General features: G+C 41.2%; 1 protein-coding gene across 2 annotated transcripts; it reads left to right on the top strand.

Annotated features, from left to right (window-relative positions):
• Positions 1-311: 311 nt before the first annotated feature.
• Positions 312-16,261, top strand: LOC117482584 (glucagon-like peptide 2 receptor). Of its 2 annotated transcripts, XM_034130720.1 has the most exons (13): positions 312-810; positions 3,966-4,062; positions 4,140-4,244; positions 5,145-5,266; positions 5,534-5,640; positions 6,769-6,925; positions 7,073-7,232; positions 7,629-7,689; positions 7,797-7,863; positions 8,186-8,274; positions 12,976-13,114; positions 13,197-13,238; positions 14,520-16,261. In XM_034130720.1, exons 1-13 carry the CDS (start codon positions 721-723, stop codon positions 14,892-14,894), a joined length of 1,611 nt encoding a protein of 536 aa, XP_033986611.1. In that variant the 5' UTR covers positions 312-720; the 3' UTR covers positions 14,895-16,261. The 2 variants fall into 2 exon arrangements, with proteins under 2 accessions (XP_033986611.1, XP_033986612.1); XM_034130721.1 differs by lacking the exon at positions 13,197-13,238.
• Positions 16,262-20,179: the final 3,918 nt, after the last annotated feature.

Raw genomic sequence — 20,179 nt, 5'->3', positions numbered from 1 at the left:
TGTGTGTGTGTGTGTGTGTGTGTGTGTGTGTGTGTGTGTGTGTGTGGTTGTATGTGTACTTGTATGTGCACTTGTATTAGGATATTGAATAAAACAAATGTTGTATTGTAGTTTGTAGTGTTGGTCCTAGCCAGTGTGTCCATTTGCTCCTGGGTGATCAGCTTTCTTCGATAACAAAGTTAGTTATGTGGCTGCCGTTCGCCTTATCTTGATTGGTTGAGGGAGGATGGGGCGGGAGAGGGTATCTCTCCGTGAGGCTCCACAGGCGCTCTCAGTTATGCCGTGTCTATAGGGAGTACTTGCGGATCCACCTCCTTCATAGGAGAAGAGGTCTTCAGGGAAAGGGGGACTAGGACTTCTTCACCTACTGTGGAATAACCTACCAAAAAATAACAATCATAAGGAAGAAACTTTTTGGAAAAGTATAGAAAGAACCATCAATAAGCTTTGGAAAACATTGAGACGAAATTGTGGAATACCAACTACAACAAGCATCACATTCTGGAGAAGAAGAATTTCTGTCCTTGCCAAATTCGTCCAACAAATTCTGAATATTCTGCAGCTACCTGGTGTCGCGAGGCAAATAGAGCCGAGCTGAGTGGACTTAGTGAGGGATAAGAGTAGGATGAGTGAGAGGCCTTGCAAGGGTATGGGGGAGGTATGAGGAGGCAAACCAAGTGAGGAACCAGAAACCTGCTTTCAATGTGAACCCCCAGCACCATGCTCCTGCCAACCTGGCACAAGAGGACCCGGACCACAGCAAGACACACCCTCCTGCTCACATTATTCTTTGTTTTCTTCATCCACCAGGTAAATAATACTCAATTTATACACATAATACAGTCATTGCACATGTACACATAAACAGACTTGGGGAGCAATGGAATATATGTAACAGGATGACGTCATCAGGATACCCAAGAAAAGATAACTGTATTACCTTACAGTTACATCAAAAAGACGTAATCAGATTACTGATATATTTGGGGGAAAAGGGGATTACTGGCAGAATAACAACGTTACAATACAATTAAAAATAAAGATCAATGTAGAAGTAATGCCTGAGCTTAATTTTGGTTTTCATTTAGGCTTCTTTCATTTTTCTTCATTCAAAATATATTTTTTATTAAAAGCTCTAGGAGGTCACCTGAGACAAAAATACTGTGTTTGCCCTTAAATCATGTTTTAAACTACAACAGTATTGTAAACTATACTTTTTAAAGTCTAGCCTATAATTTAAGAAGACACATTTTCGATAATGAAAATATTTTGTTTTATTTTCCATGGCCATATTGTTCTGTTGTCTTACATAATTAGACTTAAGTAAAAAACATCTTATTGATATTTATTTTATCTTTTATTTATCGACAGTGCATTTGATATTGAGGTAATACAAAAGTAACGGAAAGTAATAAGGTTACATGTTTTTATATTGTGTTACTGAGATTTTGAAAGCTACCCTCCCAATCCAGCATATACAGTATGTATACAGTATGTATACACTGCATACACTAATAATGCCTTTCAATGAACTAACATTCATTACTCATTTGTCTTTGGATTTATCTAGTGAGGCCCGGTTTGACCTGGTGCTGTTTGACATGTTGCAAAAGTTCCTTAACTTCAATACATTTTTATTTTAAATATTTCAACGGAACTTGGCTCCACAAAAACATTCTTCTTCTGATTTATTGTATTAGACAACATAACATTTCTCATGAAACAGAGCAAAGACCCTAATGACAGATAACTCAGGATAAGTGCATTCTTTTTTATTGGTCCTTTTACATAATTGGTTCAGGTTACAGGAGGTCCCTTCGCTCACATGTGAAGTCGGTGTCTGAAAGTGTCAGTTTAGTGACGTGCTTGAAAAACAACTGTGTTTTGGAAATCAAATTAGAGGTTTTTTTTCTCAAGGGATAAAATAATGTAGCAAAGAAACGTAATGGATAGGAAAATTAAATCATAGAACACTTAACTTTTATCTTCAATTTTATACAGCTAATTAATTATTCAGAGTCTGCTACCTGATTTGAAGCAGGTTTAGTATTTAACACAGAAGACAGGTGTGGTGACGCTTAGACAGTCCTGACAAGACGAGGCTCACCGAATGAAAGACGGCGTAGAAGAGAAATCTTTGTGACACAGGTGGCTGATGTGCCAAACGGACAGAGATTTGAAGATTGGGAGTGTTTACCCAATATATAAACTGCTGTCCCCGGTCCTGACACTGATGTATAAATGAGAGGAAGGCTGTAGCCTGGAGTTTCTTTTCTTAAACATAACAAAATGAGGTTTGTTTCAGAAATGACAGCAAATTAAGGAAGAATCCTAATTTTGGTATTAAATTATAGCTATAAAATATAATAACCTTTAGTAAGACAGACTTAAATTAAGAATAAATAGAGGGTTATGTTTCACTAATGCACCCAGCCATATTGATTAATTGCCTGTATCCATGCACACAGGGGGAAATGTCTACTGTGTAATTGGTGCTTATTGAATACTCCCACCAAGTGGGTAAATACTAATACTGCAACATCCACTGCTCATCCATTCAGAGGCTTTAAATGCAATGGAATTGGTTTACTCTAAAATATGATATTACATTTCATTTATTCAACCCATTGTATATTATTAAACCAGTTTTTGTTGAGATTTATGTATAGGTAATTATGATGTTATGCCATTCAGAATCATTACATCGTCATGAGCTCAGTCTTAAAATGATGGATACTTTATTAGCTTATTAGACCCGAAGATTTCCTTTCTTTCGATCAAGGGTTTTTCAGCATCTGTTGATATGTGTCTCAAATGACTCACATGTATCTTAATTAAATCAATCTAAGCCTCTGTGAAGTATCACATTCCCTTTGTTTCCAAGGCACTTCATATGCAAATGTCTGATAAATAAGTAGGTGGTCAAGACTCTGGACAACAAACAAACCTAAAACTTAACAAATTAAATCGAATTAAATTGAAACACATTACTTTGTGTAATGTTTAATAGGTTCCTTATAGTAATGAACCTTCAGGGAAATATCATCCAGCTCAGCACCTGAGCCTTTTAGCCTCTTTTGATTGAGCTAGCAAAGCACCAAACAGCAGATCTATTGAGCCATTACCTAAGGCAGCTAACAGTGACAAAAACACAGAGGAGAGGCATCCGTAGGGGGGGGGGGGGTATGCTGTGATATATTCTTTCTAAAGTGCTATACATAATCATCTCTGGGGAGAATTAGAAAACAATGTAAAATGCTCACTTTACTAACTTTAAATGATCACTTTCTTGTATGATTCATTGTAGTCGTAAACAGGTTTATTTGTGATTTGTTATTTGGGGGATTCTGTGTTGGGGGGGGGGCAGTGTATTATTCTAAGAAACTACGTGTACTCACTGATTACACATATACTGTAATCCTGTTAAGGCTAAAATGATTAACAAACGTATCACCATCGATTCTGAAAGATTGGCCAATTTTGACATATTTTGGACATTTCAGAGTTTGTTAATACTCACTAACAAACCGCAATGCTTCGCAACCTGCTACATGATCAATCTACCGGGTGTTCATTTTACATTGATGACCGCCTCGTTGCACATTATGCTTGCTTATTTTCCTCAATTTTGGGGTGAGTGATCAAATATTTGAATTGCCCTTTCACACTAAATAAACTGAGCACTGCTTTCACTTCCATGTGTCCTAAAACCTGCTCAGGGCTCTATCACAAGTAGATCAAATAAGTCATTACATTATATTACTGCAATATTAATTGCTATTTAAATACAAAAGAAACACAGGAAGAATTACAGAAAATGCAACCTAAATGTTGCAGTTAAAAGTGAAATGTACTGATCTTTCCAAATATTTGATTTGAATCGAACCCATGCTGTACACTAATGCTAGTATTCTCTTAAATGTAATGTTCATATTAACCTTTTTCACTTTTTAATCCACATGCAGGTAACAGGTTCAGTGCTTGAGAGTCTGATAGCCCAACGGAATGAATACTGGGAGAACTGCAACAGAACTCTTACAACAAGCGCACCCTCAGAAGCTGGTGAGATGCTGCTATATTGTTAGTGTCTCCTTGATTGTTATTACTTTAATGAATACTTGAATATTCTCTTTTTACAGGAATCTACTGTAAAGGAACGTTTGACACTTTTGTGTGTTGGCCCCACTCTTCTCCGGGGAATGTGTCGGTCCCCTGTCCTTCTTACTTACCATGGATCAACGAGGGTAATGTTCTATAGCAACTACTGTATAAGGTCACACGTTATAAATAAATGTCATTGAAGCTTATTTCGTGAATGGCTCCTTTTACTATTTTTGACTTCCTTTGATAATTCATTATTATAAGTGAATCAATCACTGGCTGAATCACAACACAAACTGTGAGGTTTCTCACAGGAAGTCTTTGTGCAGTTGAATGTGTAATCAATGCACAGTTATGCTTTAAATGTCAATGAGCAGTCTACCATAGGTCAGCTGCAGTTTTGTTTTTAGCCACACTCAACACAGCAGACACTTCTTTACCTTACGGATCAAATCATTTTAAAATTGTAATTACTTTAGTACACCATGTTCTGTGCAGGCTGTCCTACCATGAGATACAAAAAAGTAAAACAAATAAATAAAAACATAGTGAGTCAGGCCTTCTGCAATTATCTCTTTTTTTACCACAATGATGTTTGAAATAATGACACAAGAAGAGACCATACCTATTCAATTTGGGAATTATAATTATAGATTACAGATTTTATATCCAATTCTGTAATCATTCCTGTGATTTATCACAATATGTAGTGAAAGGAGTGCTCTTTTCATTTAAATGTGAAAATGCAATAAATAATGTATGTCAATTACACCAAAGAACAAAAGTGATAAATAATCATGACCTCAATATTGATCACAATAATCAAAGTTATTATTTTGTCCATAATCGTACAGACATATTTTAATACAGTTAGTTCACATTAGTTTTTTACTTTTTCTAGTAAAGAAAAAGGTCATTGTAAATGGCTCTTTGAAAAGTGATGGAACCCCTGTCTATAATGAGGTCAAAACAACTCAAAAGCTCCAACACAGGACAAATAGAAAGAAACCATGCATACCATTGTGTTTTTTAATTACCTGCAGACACCTCAAGGAGGGCATACCGAGAATGTTTGGAAAATGGGAGATGGCGACGGAGGGAGAATTCCTCCGAGCCCTGGAGGGATGAGTCAAATTGTAAGGACGACATATACTTCAAAGACAAGGTGAGGAAGAGGAAGTAAAATACAAAGTGTCTGCTCCCTCCAAGTATAGCAAATGATAGCTTAAAATGCTGAAGAGGTGTTGTTATTCTCTCCATATTTCCTTGTGTGTGTGTGTGTGTGTGTGTGTGTGTGTGTGTGTGTGTGTGTGTGTGTGTGTGTGTGTGTGTGTGTGTGTCTGTGTCTGTGTCTGTGTCTGTGTGTGTGTGTGTGTGTGTGTGTGTGTGTGTGTGTGTGTGTGTGTGTGTGTGTGTGTGTGTGTGTGTCCAGGAGGAAGAAATGGTTCGGCAGACAGCCCTCAGGCTCATCTCTGTGATTGGCTACTCCCTGTCCCTGTCCTCTCTCACCCTGGCGACTCTCCTGATGGGCGTGCTGAGGTCAGTGCTCGGGACTAGAGGGGTAATGAATGAATGATATATTTTAGCCCCTAGGGGAATTTGCTTATAAGAATATCAAACATCCACAACCAACATTGACAGAACACATAATTTATAATATAATAATGCCTAATATAACAAAAAACATGGACATCATAAAAATATCATCAAAGCGACAAATACGTTTGAATGGGTGAATGCTGACTTGTATATGTAAAAGCCCTTTGAAGGATTTAAAGGCAGTAAGACATCTATGCAAATACAGTCTTTTAACCATTACTAAAAGAACAGGCAGCCACTTTTTTAAAACCTTACCCCAACAAGCGTCTTAGTGTAAAGTTTACTGATACAGGCATACTAGAGCCAAAACGCATGACACTGAAACAGGCAGAATGTTCAGAAAGTTCAAAGTACTTTGTCAGGATTGATTGATCTCCCGGGTTTGAACCTACCTGTGTAGGTTAAAACCCGGGAGATCAATCAATCCAACAAGCAAACATGTCCAAGAAGGACCAGGCAGAATAATAGGGACAGGCAGGGTCAAAAACAGGCAGATAAACAGACTAAGAACAAATGTACGCTGCAGAGCTTAGCAGTACAAGACATGGAACAAGTGAAAGTGAACTAATATATATGCTGTGGGGTTGATGGAGGAATGATTTGCAGGTGAGGAGATGGGCTTGGGGAAACCATGTTAGGGGAATGAGTTGATTTTAAGGCCAAGAAGGAGGCATGATGTGAAATGACAGGAGAGTTCATTATAAGCAAAACAAGATAAACAAACTAAAGGTGTGGGGACACTTAGTGCTATCAGTCATCAGAAACTCCACAGGAAAGATTTAACAGTTCAAAACAATACATTTTAATATATAAAAGGTGGTAAAGGCAAGTCCTGATAAACAATAAATAAGACATGGGTTATATCCACTAGCTTTAACATACTGATGAAATGCACAACGATAACCCACTAGAAAGGGTGGCACAGAGATATGAGAATAATCAATCCTTATAAATGACATTATAATAAACAGGAAGCATTTCTATGAAATATGCCCTCAGTAATTCTGTTACAGCAAAGGGAGTATGGATCAATGCATTCCTCAAATTGCTACTGTATCTGCTTACCAGGAAGCTCCACTGTACCAGGAACTACATTCACATGAATCTGTTTGTGTCATTCATCCTGAGAGCCATGGCCGTCATCTCTAAGGAAATCACATTATACATCATGTATTCCAAGCTACCCAAGGACGACCCCGGGTGGAACTCCTACTCAAGCTCTGCGGTATTAAAAGCACTGCCTTATTATTCATATATAAGCAGATACTTCAGTTGTAGCTGTAGCCAATATTTACAGTAAAAAATGAACAAACCAAAGCAGTTTGAATCAGTAAAACTATTTTGAACACTAATCTATAATATTTCTCAACAGATAGCGTTGATGTGTAAGTTCTCCAAAGTGTGCATGGAATACTTTGTGGCCTGTAACTACTTCTGGCTGCTGGTGGAGGCCGTTTTCCTCCACACACTCCTCTTTACAGCTGTACTGACCAAGAGACGTCTCTTGAAGAAATACATGCTGCTAGGATGGGGTAAACCATGAATTAATTGTTTTCATCATTTTGTTTGTATTCTATTATGTGTACCTGCATCTGGGTGTGTTTCTGTGTGTGTAGAAAAGTGTGTAAGTAAAGTGACCCAACCTACAAACAAAAACAGATAGTGTGGACCTCACATAACTAAAAACCTGAAATGGACCTAGGAAGCTCTTTCTAGTCCTCCACTTTGTCTGATTGATATTTTTGATGTGACATCTCTGTTAACATTCACTCGAGGATACCAGCTGAGGTTTTAAAAGTATTTACAAGCTTAAGAAAGGGGGGTCCCCAAAAGGTCTGTTATGGTCTGGTACCCCCACAACACCACAAAGACAAGGATATGTGTGTGTCTTTAAACACAATGCATCTTTTGCATTTGTAACTTTTCAGGAACACCTATTTTGTTCGTAACACCATGGACCGTTATCAAGATTATTTATGAAAACACAGAGTGAGTGTTTCATTACCCATCATCACAATTATCACAATACATTTACAAAATTCATGATTTAAAAAGCTCTTCATTACTTGACTTGTTAAACTTCTTTTATTCCCAAGATGCTGGTCAATTGTGAACAGATGGTTCTGGTGGATAATAAAGGGACCAATTACATTATCAGTACTGGTAAGTGTTAGAAACAATCCTTGATTTGCTTTTTCTAAGAAGCACAGTACATTATGTTCTCATTAGTTACACATCCATCATGTTGTTCCTGTGAGTTCCTTTTTGTGCCAGCTATTAAGTAAATGTCACTCTAATTTCACACTGCATTTAATGCTTCCTGTCTTGTGAGGGCACGTGATATAGAAGCTGTTGTAATGTCAAGCATGACTGATTACTAATTTCTTGGAGTTACACATTCACATTGAGCGACTACATTTATTAGTCTTGTAAGTAGTTTTGTCACATGTATTTAATGTAAATCTACCCTGGATGTGTGTTGCAGGTAATCTTTTTCATATTCATCAAGATTCTGATGCTGCTGCTGTCCAAGCTGAAAGCAGATCAGGTGAAATTTACAGACTACAGATACAGGTAATTGTCCCAGCCATGGCTCTATTTCCTAAACGGTGTCTTTAAACCTTACATTAGGTTGTTTCCTGGTTAGAATGTCAATTAATGCCATGTACTGTACTGCAAAGTTCAACTGTCACGCCTTTATACTCTGGCCTCATTTCACATGCAAAAAAGAGAGAAAGGCTAATGGATACTTTTACAAAGCTTTACATTGTCTTCCATTTTATCCTTTGCACTTTGAATCATGTGCCACATTTTATGAACATTATCCATGTAATGTATGTGTCCTAAACCATTTTAGTCCATGCAATCTTTTATTGCACTATTATATGTTAAGTTTATCTTATTATATTGTATCATATTGTATCATATTGTATCATGTCGTCTCATATCGTATCATATCGTATCATATCGTATCATATTGTATCATGTGTTCAGGCTAGTTATTTTAAATGTTTAATAGATCCTATTAGGTCTGTGTCACGATCTTGGTGTTATGTCACGGTTTTAGTGTTGTCTGTCTGGTAATGGGTTTTGTTTTGCTGTCCTGTTCTCCCTGTCTCTTGTTTTCCTTCCTGTGTTTTTTCCTCCAATTGTCTGATTGTGTTCACCTGTTGCCCTTGTGTTTCTACCTCCCCTGCCCAGCTGTTTCTCGTCCCGTGATTACCCCTCTCTGTATTTAGTCTTGTCTCTTCCTGTGTTCCCCTGTCGGTTCATTGTTTGTCTTCCCTTCACGTTACGCTTCATGTTTGTCTCTCCGGTCTTCCTCCATGTTTCTCACGGTCATTTCTTGTGTTGTTGTTTCCTGTGCTACCGTTTTCGATTCATGCCATGTTTTGTTTATCAGCCTTTAAATGAAGCTCGCTTTTTGTTTCTAGACCTTTTTCCGTTTTTGTAGTCTGCATTTGGGTCCTACCTTTTCCGCGAACCTACCAGAATGAAGCGACCAGATTTGGACCCAGCAGATTCTGCTTTGTTAGCTTTACAGGCGGAACGTTTTGGGTACTCTTTGGAATACATTTTTTATACTTGGAATGGCGCCTCATCTAAACGGGGTAGAGAGGCTGCGTTGAAGGAGGCACGTCAGGAGGTTGCTCACAAGCCCTGGCTCAGGAGCATGTTGCCTGAGTGGCTACAACTTTTCACAAGTAGTCCTGAGGACTTGTCCAAAGCCTCTAACCCTTTCCTGGGGTATGACCAGGCCTTGGGAGGCCCACGGATCCTCCAAAGAATCTCTAGGAGACGCAAGACCAAGATTCCAGACCGTGCTCAATACCGGCCCACACAGCCAGGTTTCCGGCTCCAGAACCGGCCCACACAGCCATGTTTCCGGCTCCAATACCGGCCCACACAGCCATGGTCTCGACTCCGGCTCCTCGTCACCTGTTGGCTCTCCGGCCGACGCCAGCTCCCCGTGTCCTGTCGGCGTACCGGCCGACTCCAGCACCTCGTCTCCTGTTGGCTCTCCGGCCGACGCCAGCTCCCCGTGTTCTGTCGGCGTACCGGCCGTCTCAAGTCTCCTCTCAAGTTCCTTCTCTAGTCCCCTCTCAAGCCCTCTCTCAAGTTCCTTCTCAAGTCTCCTCTCGAGTCTCCTCTCGAGTCCCCTCTCAAGTTCCTTCTCAGGTCCCCTCTCGAGTCTCTTCTCGAGTCCCCTCTCAAGTCACCTCTCAAGTTCCCTCTCGAGTCCCCTTTCAAGTCACCTCTCGAGTCCCCTCTCAAGTTCCCTCTCGAGTCCCCTTTCAAGTCACCTCTCGAGTCTCCTCTCGAGTCTCCTCTCGAGTCCCCTCTCGAGTTCCTTCTCAGGTCCCCTCTCGAGTCTCTTCTCGAGTCCCCTTTCAAGTCACCTTTCAAGTCTCCTCTCGAGTCCTCTCTCAAGCCCTCTCTCAAGTCCCTTCTCGAGTCCTCTCTCGAGTCTCCTCTCAAGTTCCTTCTCTAGTCCCCTCTCAAGCCCTCTCTCAAGTCTCCTCTCAAGTCTCCTCTCGAGTCTCCTCTCGAGTCCCCTCTCAAGTTCCTTCTCAGGTCCCCTCTCGAGTCTCTTCTCGAGTCCCCTCTCGAGTCTCCTCTCGAGTTCCTTCTCAAGTTCCCTCTCGATTTCCCTCTCAAGTCCCATCTCAAGTTCCTTCTCTAGTCCCTACTCAAGTCCCTACTCAAGTCCCTACTCTATGTCCTGTACCGTTGGGGGTCCCGCCGACTACTGTTCTGCCGGGGGTCCTGCCAACCCCATGTCCTGTTCTGTTGGGGGTCCCGCCGACTACTGTTCTGCCGGGGGTCCTGCCAACCCCATGTCCTGTTTCGTTGGGGGTCCCGCCGACTACTGTTCTGCCGGGGGTCCTGCCAACCCTATGTCCTGTGCCGTTGGAGGTCCAGCCAACACCTGTTTCGTTGGGGGTCCTGCCAACTCCATGTCCTGTGGCGTTGGGGGTTCCGCTGAGGGTCCTGCCAACCCCATGTCCTGTTTCGTTGGGGGTCCCGCCGACTACTGTTCTGCCGGGGGTCCTGCCAACCCTATGTCCTATGCCTTTGGAGGTCCAGCCGACACCTGTTTCGTCGGGGGTCCTGCCAACTCCATGTCCTGTGGCGTTGGGGGTTCCGCTGAGGGTCCTGCCAACTCCATGTCCTGTGTCGTTGGGGGTTCCGCTGAAGGTCCTGCCAACTCCACGTCCAGTGTCGTTGGGGGTTCCGCTGAGGGTTCTGCCAACTCCATGTCCTGTTTCGTTGGGGGTTCCACCGGATTTCCTGCCAACACCTGATCCTGTCCTGTTGGGGGTCCCGCCGACACCTGCTCCGCCGGGTTTCCTGCCAACACCATATCCTGTCCTGTTGGGGGTCCCGCCGACACCTGCTTCGCCGGATTTCCTGCCAACACCAGATCCTGTCCTGTTGGGGGTCCCGCCGACACGTGCTCCGCCGGGTTTCCTGCCAACACCATATCCTGTCCTGTTGGGGGTTCCTCCGACACCTGCTCCGTCGGATTTCCTGCCAACACCAGATCCTGTCCTGTTGGGGGTCCCGCCGACATGTGCTACGCCGAGGGTCCTGTCGACACCAGCCCTTGCTCCGTCGGGGGTCCCACTGACACCAGCCCATGTTTCGTCCAGAGTCCCGTCTACGCCTGTCCCGCCAGGGGTCCCACCATTTCCTGCTCTCGATCCCAGTGCTCCGGCGATCCAGCTGACACTGGAGGGGTCCCATTGCGGCGTACGTCTTGCGGCGTACGTCGTGCGGCGTACGTCGTCCTCCGGAGCTATCCCGTCGCCGCCTTCTTGCCTGACCTTGTGCCCGGCCTCCTGAGTTCCCCCGCGGCCTTCGCCCTCGAGCCCAGCCTCCTGAGTTCCCCAGCCGTGGTCTTCGCCCTCGAGCCCGGCCCCCTGACTTTTCGAACTCTGCCTTGCCCCCGGGCCGTCCGCCCGAGACCCCCACCATGAACTCTGCCTTGCCCCCGGGCCGTCCGCCTGAGACCCCCACCATGAACTATGCCTTGCCTCTGGGCTGTCGACCCAGACCCGTCCTCCGGACCCCCTCCACCCACCCTTTTGGAGAAAAAAAATTGGACGTCTAGAATCCGTCCCTTGAGGGGGGGGTTCTGTCACGATCTTGGTGTTATGTCACGGTTTTAGTGTTGTCTGTCTGGTAATGGGTTTTGTTTTGCTGTCCAGAGGCCTGTACTACGAAGCCGGATTTTCGCTTAGCCGGCTGACTTCAGGGAAAACTCGGGCTTTCCGGTCCTACGACGCTGATTCTCTTTTTAGCGGGCTAGATCTCCATGGTAACTTATGCTGAGCGGCTAACCTCCTCGGGAGGAGGTTAGGTTGCAGGCTAAGAGATCAACTCAGTGAAAGCACCGCCTGCTGACCAATCAGAGCACCGTGTGCGGAGTTTAAAGCTATCAAGTCATATTACAGGATAGAGGAAATACAGAAAAACTGCCGTTGCAGGAAAGACGGCCGGCAAAAATCAACTGACTGTGTGAACGTGAAAATTAATAGAATATCCAGCGTCGTAGTACAGTTTAGCGAGAGCGCGTATGTTTTGGATTGGGCCAACCGGCTAACTCAAACATATCCAGGTTAGGAAAATCCGGCTTCGTAGTACAGGCCTCTGTTCTCCCTGTCTCTTGTTTTCCTTCCTGTGTTTTTTCCTCCAATTGTCTGATTGTGTTCACCTGTTGCCCTTGTGTTTCTACCTCCCCTGCCCAGCTGTTTCTCGTCCCGTGATTACCCCTCTCTGTATTTAGTCTTGTCTCTTCCTGTGTTCCCCTGTCGGTTCATTGTTTGTCTTCCCTTCACGTTACGCTTCATGTTTGTCTCTCCGGTCTTCCTCCATGTTTCTCACGGTCAGTTCTTGTGTTGTTTCCTGTGCTACCGTTTTCGATTCATGCCATGTTTTGTTCATCAGCTTTTAAATAAACTCGCTTTTTGTTTCTAGACCTTTTTCCGTTTTTGTAGTCTGCATTTGGGTCCTACCTTTTCTGCGAACCTAACGGTCTGTTTTCTCTTTTGTTATTAATTGTTATGCTATTTTTATCTCATCATACTGTTGTGTCCTTTATGCTTATCATTTGTCTGTACTACATTTAAAAAAGTTGGAGGAGACTCAAGATCTTCATTGCCAAAAGTACACTATAGCTATTCTGCATATGACAGATAATGTCCTTGAATCCTTTGGACAGTCTATTCTCTTACGCACCGTAATATGTATATTTGTGTTCATTCCCTTCAGCTTGGTCAGAGCAACACTGGTACTTATTCCTCTGCTGGGGATCCATGAGGTGGTCTTCACTGTGCTGATAGACGAATGTGTTGAGGGCAGCAGTCGTTACGCCAGGAACTTCATCAACCTCATCCTCAGCTCCTTTCAGGTAACACCTGGGAAGTTGATTACATACATGACATAATAGGTTGTTCTCAATTTACATTTATTTGTTATTTGACCTTTTTCAGGGTTTTCTGGTTGCTGTGCTGTACTGTTTTGCTAATGGAGAGGTACATGTCTTCTGTATGTATAGTGATGTTTCATGTCAATTCATTTCTTGTTAGTTTGAGACTTTAAAGCTGCATCAACTAGTACTTTCAATATTAGAAATGGTACAATTGACTTTGTGTTAGTGAAGCTAACTCATTCTTCAGAGTTAGAGACTATAGCTAGTGAACTTATTTGGTGGCTTAAGAGTCTGATGTTCAGCAAAAAAGTTCTAATTAAACCAATGAATGTGCACCTGCCAAGTACCAAACTAAAGTAGTTAGCATTTAGCACATTTCAGATTTTAGCCAAGAGTTTGAAAAAATTGTGGACTTCATTGATTATGTTGTCAAGATCAGAGATGGGGTCGTTACTAAAAAAAAGTAATATATTACATATTACTTTAAAAAAAAGTAATATATTACACTACTTCGTTACACTCTACATAAAGTTACTTTACTCGTTACTTTACTCGTTACTTTACTCGTTACTTTACTCGCAGGGCCGGCCCGCCCCTCCCTACAGGCAGATCACGCAGACTGCTAAAGTTTCAAATGTTCTCTTTAGTTCAGTTTCCATTGTCGCATAAGACTGATCCAGATAGCTCTGACCATGGCTGTCCTCTGTCTCCTGCTATCTGTATTTTGCGCAGTATATCTCTGAACGATGCGATGGTGATTCCACTGTGCAACTGGGCAACATTACCTCTACTATGAAGGATGCTAAAAGCCTGTCCATCTCTGCTTTGGTTACCGGTCCTCCAAATTCTTGCGGCGGCGCACTCACAACATCCTCACTCTGGGTTCGGGGGTCCGGTCCTTAGCTATTAGCTTCACCTTAGCATGTGTTCTTTGCAGGTGTTTGTTGAGGTTTGACGTGGTGTTTACAGCAGTGGATAACAGCTTCTGGCCTGGACACAGTTTGCACCTCACCGTCACATTCCTGTCTATTCTTCGGACGAACTCAAAATAATGGGCATACCTCCACCCCTCGAAAGTTATCGCTGACTCAGCCATGTTTATGCAGCACTGCACGCTGAGATGTGGACGTGCAAGTCGCGCAGATTACGTACATATAAACCTGCGGCGGAAACCCCTCTTGTCTGTCAGTGTGATTATGACTGATTTTATAAAAGTAACGAAGTAACGCGTGTCGGGGCAATGTTAGTAACTGTAGTGTGATTACTGAATTATAAAAGTAACGCGTTACACTACTCCGTTACCGACAAAAGTCATATTATTACAGTAACGCGTTACACCCAACTCTGGTCAAGATGTATCCCTTTTCTTTATTCTGGCATTTAGGTCCAAGCTGAACTGAAGAAGCGCTGGCAGCTTTTCCTTTTCACCAACCACTTCCAGGTCAGGAGCTGTTTCCAGAGTGTGCCACTTAAGCACCTGTGGAAATGCACTCGAGGGCGCCGCCCACAGGGCTCGCGACAGAGCGACTCCTACGACGACGGCGGCACCTCCACAACCCATCCACACATGCTCCAGGTGGCTGTGAAAGGAAGAGGTGGGAGGCATGGACCTGGAGAGGTTCACGGTCAGGGGCTGATGGGCTGTGACGCAACAGGACTGGACTTTCTGACCCTCACCAGGAAAAGCCTGTCCAGTAGTGAAGGAGAGATGACGCATGGGGAGACCATGGAGGAGATTCTGGAGGAAAGTGAGTTCTGATCCACTTTAGTGTGTTGGTTTACACATGACATGGACAGGTTACGGATAAACACCTGATAAACAGTGAGAAAAAAGTATTTTAAAAAAATCTTCCAAAACTACCCCCCAAAGCCTGAGGCTTATTATTTTATGTGTCAGTTTGTTTGTTGTAATTTGATTTATTGCAACTTAGATCAAATTAAGTGCTTGTTTCTATACGCCTAACATAAACCAAGTAGGGTCTTTTAGGCATGTCCTTTAGATTCAATCTGTGTTCAAATGTAGACCTTCAATAATTCTTTACATTACATAACATGTATATATTCCAAATAAAATTGCCCCTTATAATCGACACAAAGAGTCGTGTTGGTTTCACCAGAAAGTCCTTGTTAAATAGGTGGTGATTTAGTGCATGGTTACTACTAATGCAATCCTTTGACATGTTATTGGATTGAACCATTGTATTTATCATTTCATCTGAGGGTCATCTCCTGGCTTACTCATTAGCTTATGGGACATATCACATTAGCATTGTAGTTATTTGAGAAATGCATTGTACCATCATCAACTTAAACAAAAAAAATGTCAACAGAGGAGGGTTAGGGTAAATTAAATGGATGATGCCAAACTGGTAAAAAGCTCTGATACCTTTGTCCATTTTGGACTCTGCGGTTGTGTTAAAGTTCAGCATTTTTTGGGACATTTGCATCAGTCCGAGGCACAAATGTTTGTTTCAAAGTGTATCAATTTTATACAAAACATTATATCTCCTCAGCAAATTCACTGATTAATTTGACTGTTCATTTGACTGTTTTATCATAATCTGCCACTAGTAATAAATGAGTTGGTCTCTGTGAAAATACTGAAGTTGCCATGAGCAGTTTACTTTGCACGCTATACTTAAAGGCCCTATAAAGTGATATTAAGACTTTCTTTATGTATTTCCTGTTTTGAACATGACTTAAGAATCAATTTTGAGCATAAGTGTTTGATTTAGGACGGGCAGGAAGATTAGAAATATTGTGATTGTTGAAGAATTTGTGATTACTTTATAAATGGGATTGTTAGTTAGGTACGCCCACTACCTGTGAATGCCTTATTTGTACATACAGTAAACCTCATATACAAAAGCAGTGTTAAGCAATTTTTACACAGATTTGTGTTTTAATGATCAGGTTATCTCTTACTATGTCAGGTCATTTATAAATATCCATATGACACAACGTCTGGAATGAAATGTGCATATAAATACAATGTATTTGTTGTCTGAATGTGAATAATGCAGATAATGCTCTATGTGCAGCACGTTTTACAGTTTTCTATTCTTATGAAGCTTAAAATGTATTAAAGGAATGTATGTACACAAATTAAACAACAGTTAAATGTTACTATTGTCTTTTATTGTTATTGTGGTTGTTATAATTTCCCCCTGCTCTTTATTGACCTAACAGATAATACACTTTTTATTACGTTTATAACACCCACTGGCCAGATTAAATGACATTGAAAAAACATGTTGGTTACTCAACAAAAACGGGACGTTATACATTCAAATGGATCTCTTGAGTTAATTTTAATCTTAACAGTATTTGGCAAAATAGCCCTAGATTTTCCACCTGGATCAACATTATTTTATTTTTATTTTTACTGTCTTGATAGGCTGCAATTTCTACTGTTCCCCATCCATCCTTTTACTGCCCTTTTCAATCTTCTTTTTCATAATGACTCTTGTAAATGTCCAGACCTTTTTAAAGTACTGCACATTGCAGCAACAATCAGTGAACTAGAGTATTGCAGAGACATTTGCTTGGTGTTATTTTACCAACCATGTTAAATCTGTGATTAGATGTCTTAATCAGGCATCATAGATTGCACATCATGGGTTTTGTGCAGTATCATTGCTTAAAACCACTGTTATAGCATCATAAAAAAGGATACAGACTGTGCTGTCTACAGTATATGACACATATTTTGCTAACCCCTCCTAATCCTAATAGGCAACGGTTTGAAAACATCTTTACCTGGCTTTGTATAGTTAGATACCGTACCACTTGGAGCGTCTCTTTTTGTGTTTTGTAATTTGAGTAAACTGACCCTACAGTTGTAATAATAATCCTCATTATCATCCTTGGTAAATTACTCCAAATGTCTTTACCATCACAAAATACCTGGGAATTTGTTTTAATCAGTAACCTAATCTAAGTATCACAATATATAAATACATTCCGGTACTCTTGGATTACATCAATTGTATTACTTGAATTAAAAGCATACACAAAATGTAGTTTACTTTTCTTTTTTTTTAACAAGAGGCATTAATGATGAACTAGAAGATTAGCCATGGTTTCACTAGAACTTAAGTTTTTCATATGCTTTGTAATATATAGATTTGTATTATGAAATGTAATGTAACACAGAAATCCTGCTAGTAATATCCTTGACTAGTATCCTGTTTTTAATCCCGCCCCTAAACTTGGTCTTTAAATATATGCTGTCACAGTACGTGTGATCCTGATGAGATATGGCTAAATTGACTCGTGACTCTCAAACTGTCATGTGACCTTAACAACTGTCATGTGACCTCAATATGTGAACAAGCCACCCTTATACCAGTCCTTTCTTTTATACATGACAAAGCAAAATGCTATCAGAAAACCTGGGTAAGAGGTTACATTACACATTATCTCAAGTATTGTAGTGTAAGAGGTACTTTTACTTTTATTGTCTTGCTATTCATACTTTACTCCCTTTAAGATAGAATATTGCACAGTTGGCTCTACTACATTTATTTGACAGTAAAATTACATTTTCAAGTTTTACTAACTAAGATAATCAGAAGAATATGAAGCATTTTTCTAGATGAAACTATCCAGCAGGACACAAATGAAAACAAGCTTGACTTAATTAAGCAACAGTTTTACAATCATGCATCATTCATTACAATAATCTGACTACTACTATAACACATTTTTAAACTAAAGGGTACTTGTTGCTACTTATACCATATTATTCCTATTTGGAATAATTGTATATTTTATAGTTTGACCAATTCTGAAGCATCTACAGTACAATGTTTTTATACTGTACATCAGGGGTGTTTTTATACATCAGGGGTGTCCAAACTCTTTTCACCGAGGGCCACATACAGAAAAATATACAAAGGGCTGGGCCACTTATAGAGGTATATTGCCTCGTAAGTTAAGTTATAAGTTAGCCATGTAGATAAATTAGGCTTGATACATGAGTATGCTTTTAAAAAAACAGCCTACATCACAGCTCTCTTTAATTTATCTTGTTGGCAACTCACCCCTTAAAACAGAAGCCTCAGATTGATTATAATAAGGGGAAATATGAAGGGTCTATTTCAAGCTAGTTATGGAAATAAGTTATTGGGCTTTTTTTTATCAACTAAGATTTGTTAGAAAATGTTTTCAACATGAATTGACTGAATTTATTTTAAAAGTGGGCTTATTAACCTGTTCCACTCTGAGCCTGTTTTTCAGGTCTCAGGCTCGAAAATGACATTCCCAGAACAAATGACCATATCTTCCCTTCTAAAAGGGTTAAATTAATAATCTTTGTTCTCAAAGTAATGATAAACCTGTGAGTTGGATGTAGAAGTGTCAGAATCAATATAAATGTTTTTTATTTTAAAGAAAATTCAGATTTTACATAGTAAAAAACTGTAAATTATAGTGTCCGTCCAAAAATTATTTTTTACAGATAGTGAAAACTACCCTTGGATGATGGGTTAGTAGACTAAAAGCTTTAGGAATCCAAAGTACAACATATAATAAGTACCCTGTATCAAGATTGATGCAAGACAAGTGAAATTTGACCTTTTTAGAGAGATTTAGCCAAAAACTGGGCCATCTGGGTGGATTTGACCTATCTCTGGCCCCCCTTGCTCGATTTGGTTGGTTGACATACCCTTGTGACCGTTAGAGCCAATAGAATCGAAGGGGGAGGCTCCCACCCAGACACGTTGTAAAGAAAAAATGTGGTTGCTTCGCGTGTGGAAAACGAAACCAAACTGGAGGAATGTCTCCTTCTGGAGTTTGGAAACTAAAACGCAGTTGTATTGCTTATGGATTATCAGAAATAATTTCAAAGAAGGCACAGACACATAGGATGAACCTATGGATTAACTGCAGCATCGTTTTTTTTATCGTTTTAATGCCATTGAAGACCACTTTTGACCAAGGTAAGCCATATTTACGTGTTTAGCTTCTTAGCTCCACATGTGATGATGTACGCTTTCGTTTAGAGCGTCGCGAATGTTTATCACTGAGTGTTGAGGAGGGCACCGGTAGATTCAGTGTCTCCAGGACACCAAAAAAGAGTGGTTGGTTGTGCATCTAGGATAAGTAATAAGGGAGTTAGAGTGAGTTTAGTTGCCTTAGTATGTTACGTTTTTTTCGCTTGAGGCTAATTCAGAGGCTGAGTGCTAGCAATGTGGGTTTTTTTTGAAAAAAAAAATTAAAAAGATCAGTTAGCTGAGTTTCTTCCCGTTACATGGATATAACACATTCATAGTTTTATTCAATATTAAGATTCCTTAGACGTTGTTTCCTGCAAATGACGCGTTTATCCGCCCGGTACCGGGGGGAAGGTGTGAAACAGGTTATTAAAGGAGAGGTGTCATGGCCATTTCCACTGATCATAATTCCATTGTTGAGGTCTACTAAAATAGATTTATACTGTGCATTTTTCCAAACTCACATTGGTTTCTCATACAGCATCTCTGTAAACTACTTGTATTCACTGAATTTCACTATTTGCCTTTAACGGCTCGTTGTAGCTCCAAAAGCTCCAGCCCCCACCCTCCCTGTGAGCACAGTGTGCTCTGATTGGTCGGGACGTTGTGAATCGCGCTGAGCTCCGTGGAGGTGTTGCTTCCTTGTTTAGGATACATAGCGAAACACAGCCAAACTCATCCTGAGCACACACAAACTCACATCCGAAGTAAAAACAATAAGTGTGGCTTGATATTGAGTAAGAAAAAGGTTGATAAACGCTGTGAGAATGGGTCTGCAGAGAGAATTTCCCAACTGTCTGTTATCAGCCTGCAGCCAGGGAGGAGAAATCAGCTGAGCTGCCTGCTCCCTGCACACAGATATGTGTGTGTGAGGAAGTCCGTGGATCGGTCAATTTGGACCAATCAGCGGGGGCTTAACGTAACGGCTCCGCGGACGTAACGTAACGGCTCTTCGGGATTGGTCCATTTCGTTCCGGGTACCGCATGACATCAGGCGGTACCCGGAAGAATCAAATGGGCAGTGACGTATCTCCAACGAGGCGTTTTG

Source organism: Trematomus bernacchii, unplaced genomic scaffold, assembly GCF_902827165.1.
Source record: "Trematomus bernacchii unplaced genomic scaffold, fTreBer1.1, whole genome shotgun sequence".
In the NCBI taxonomy this organism is placed as follows: domain Eukaryota; kingdom Metazoa; phylum Chordata; class Actinopteri; order Perciformes; family Nototheniidae; genus Trematomus; species Trematomus bernacchii.
Note: the sequence above shows the minus strand (reverse complement) of the source record. Positions and strands in the feature narration are given on the sequence as shown.

What these genes read in the sequence shown, in the direction of transcription:
- LOC117482584 (XM_034130720.1), top strand. Translation starts at nt 721, where the DNA reads ATGCTCCTGCCAACCTGGCACAAGAGGACCCGGACCACAGCAAGACAC. An exon ending in AAGCGCACCCTCAGAAGCTG is followed by an intron (nt 4,063 to 4,139) that starts GTGAGATGCTGC and finishes CTCTTTTTACAG; the next exon opens with GAATCTACTGTAAAGGAACG. An exon ending in ACTGTTTTGCTAATGGAGAG is followed by an intron (nt 13,239 to 14,519) that starts GTACATGTCTTC and finishes TCTGGCATTTAG; the next exon opens with GTCCAAGCTGAACTGAAGAA.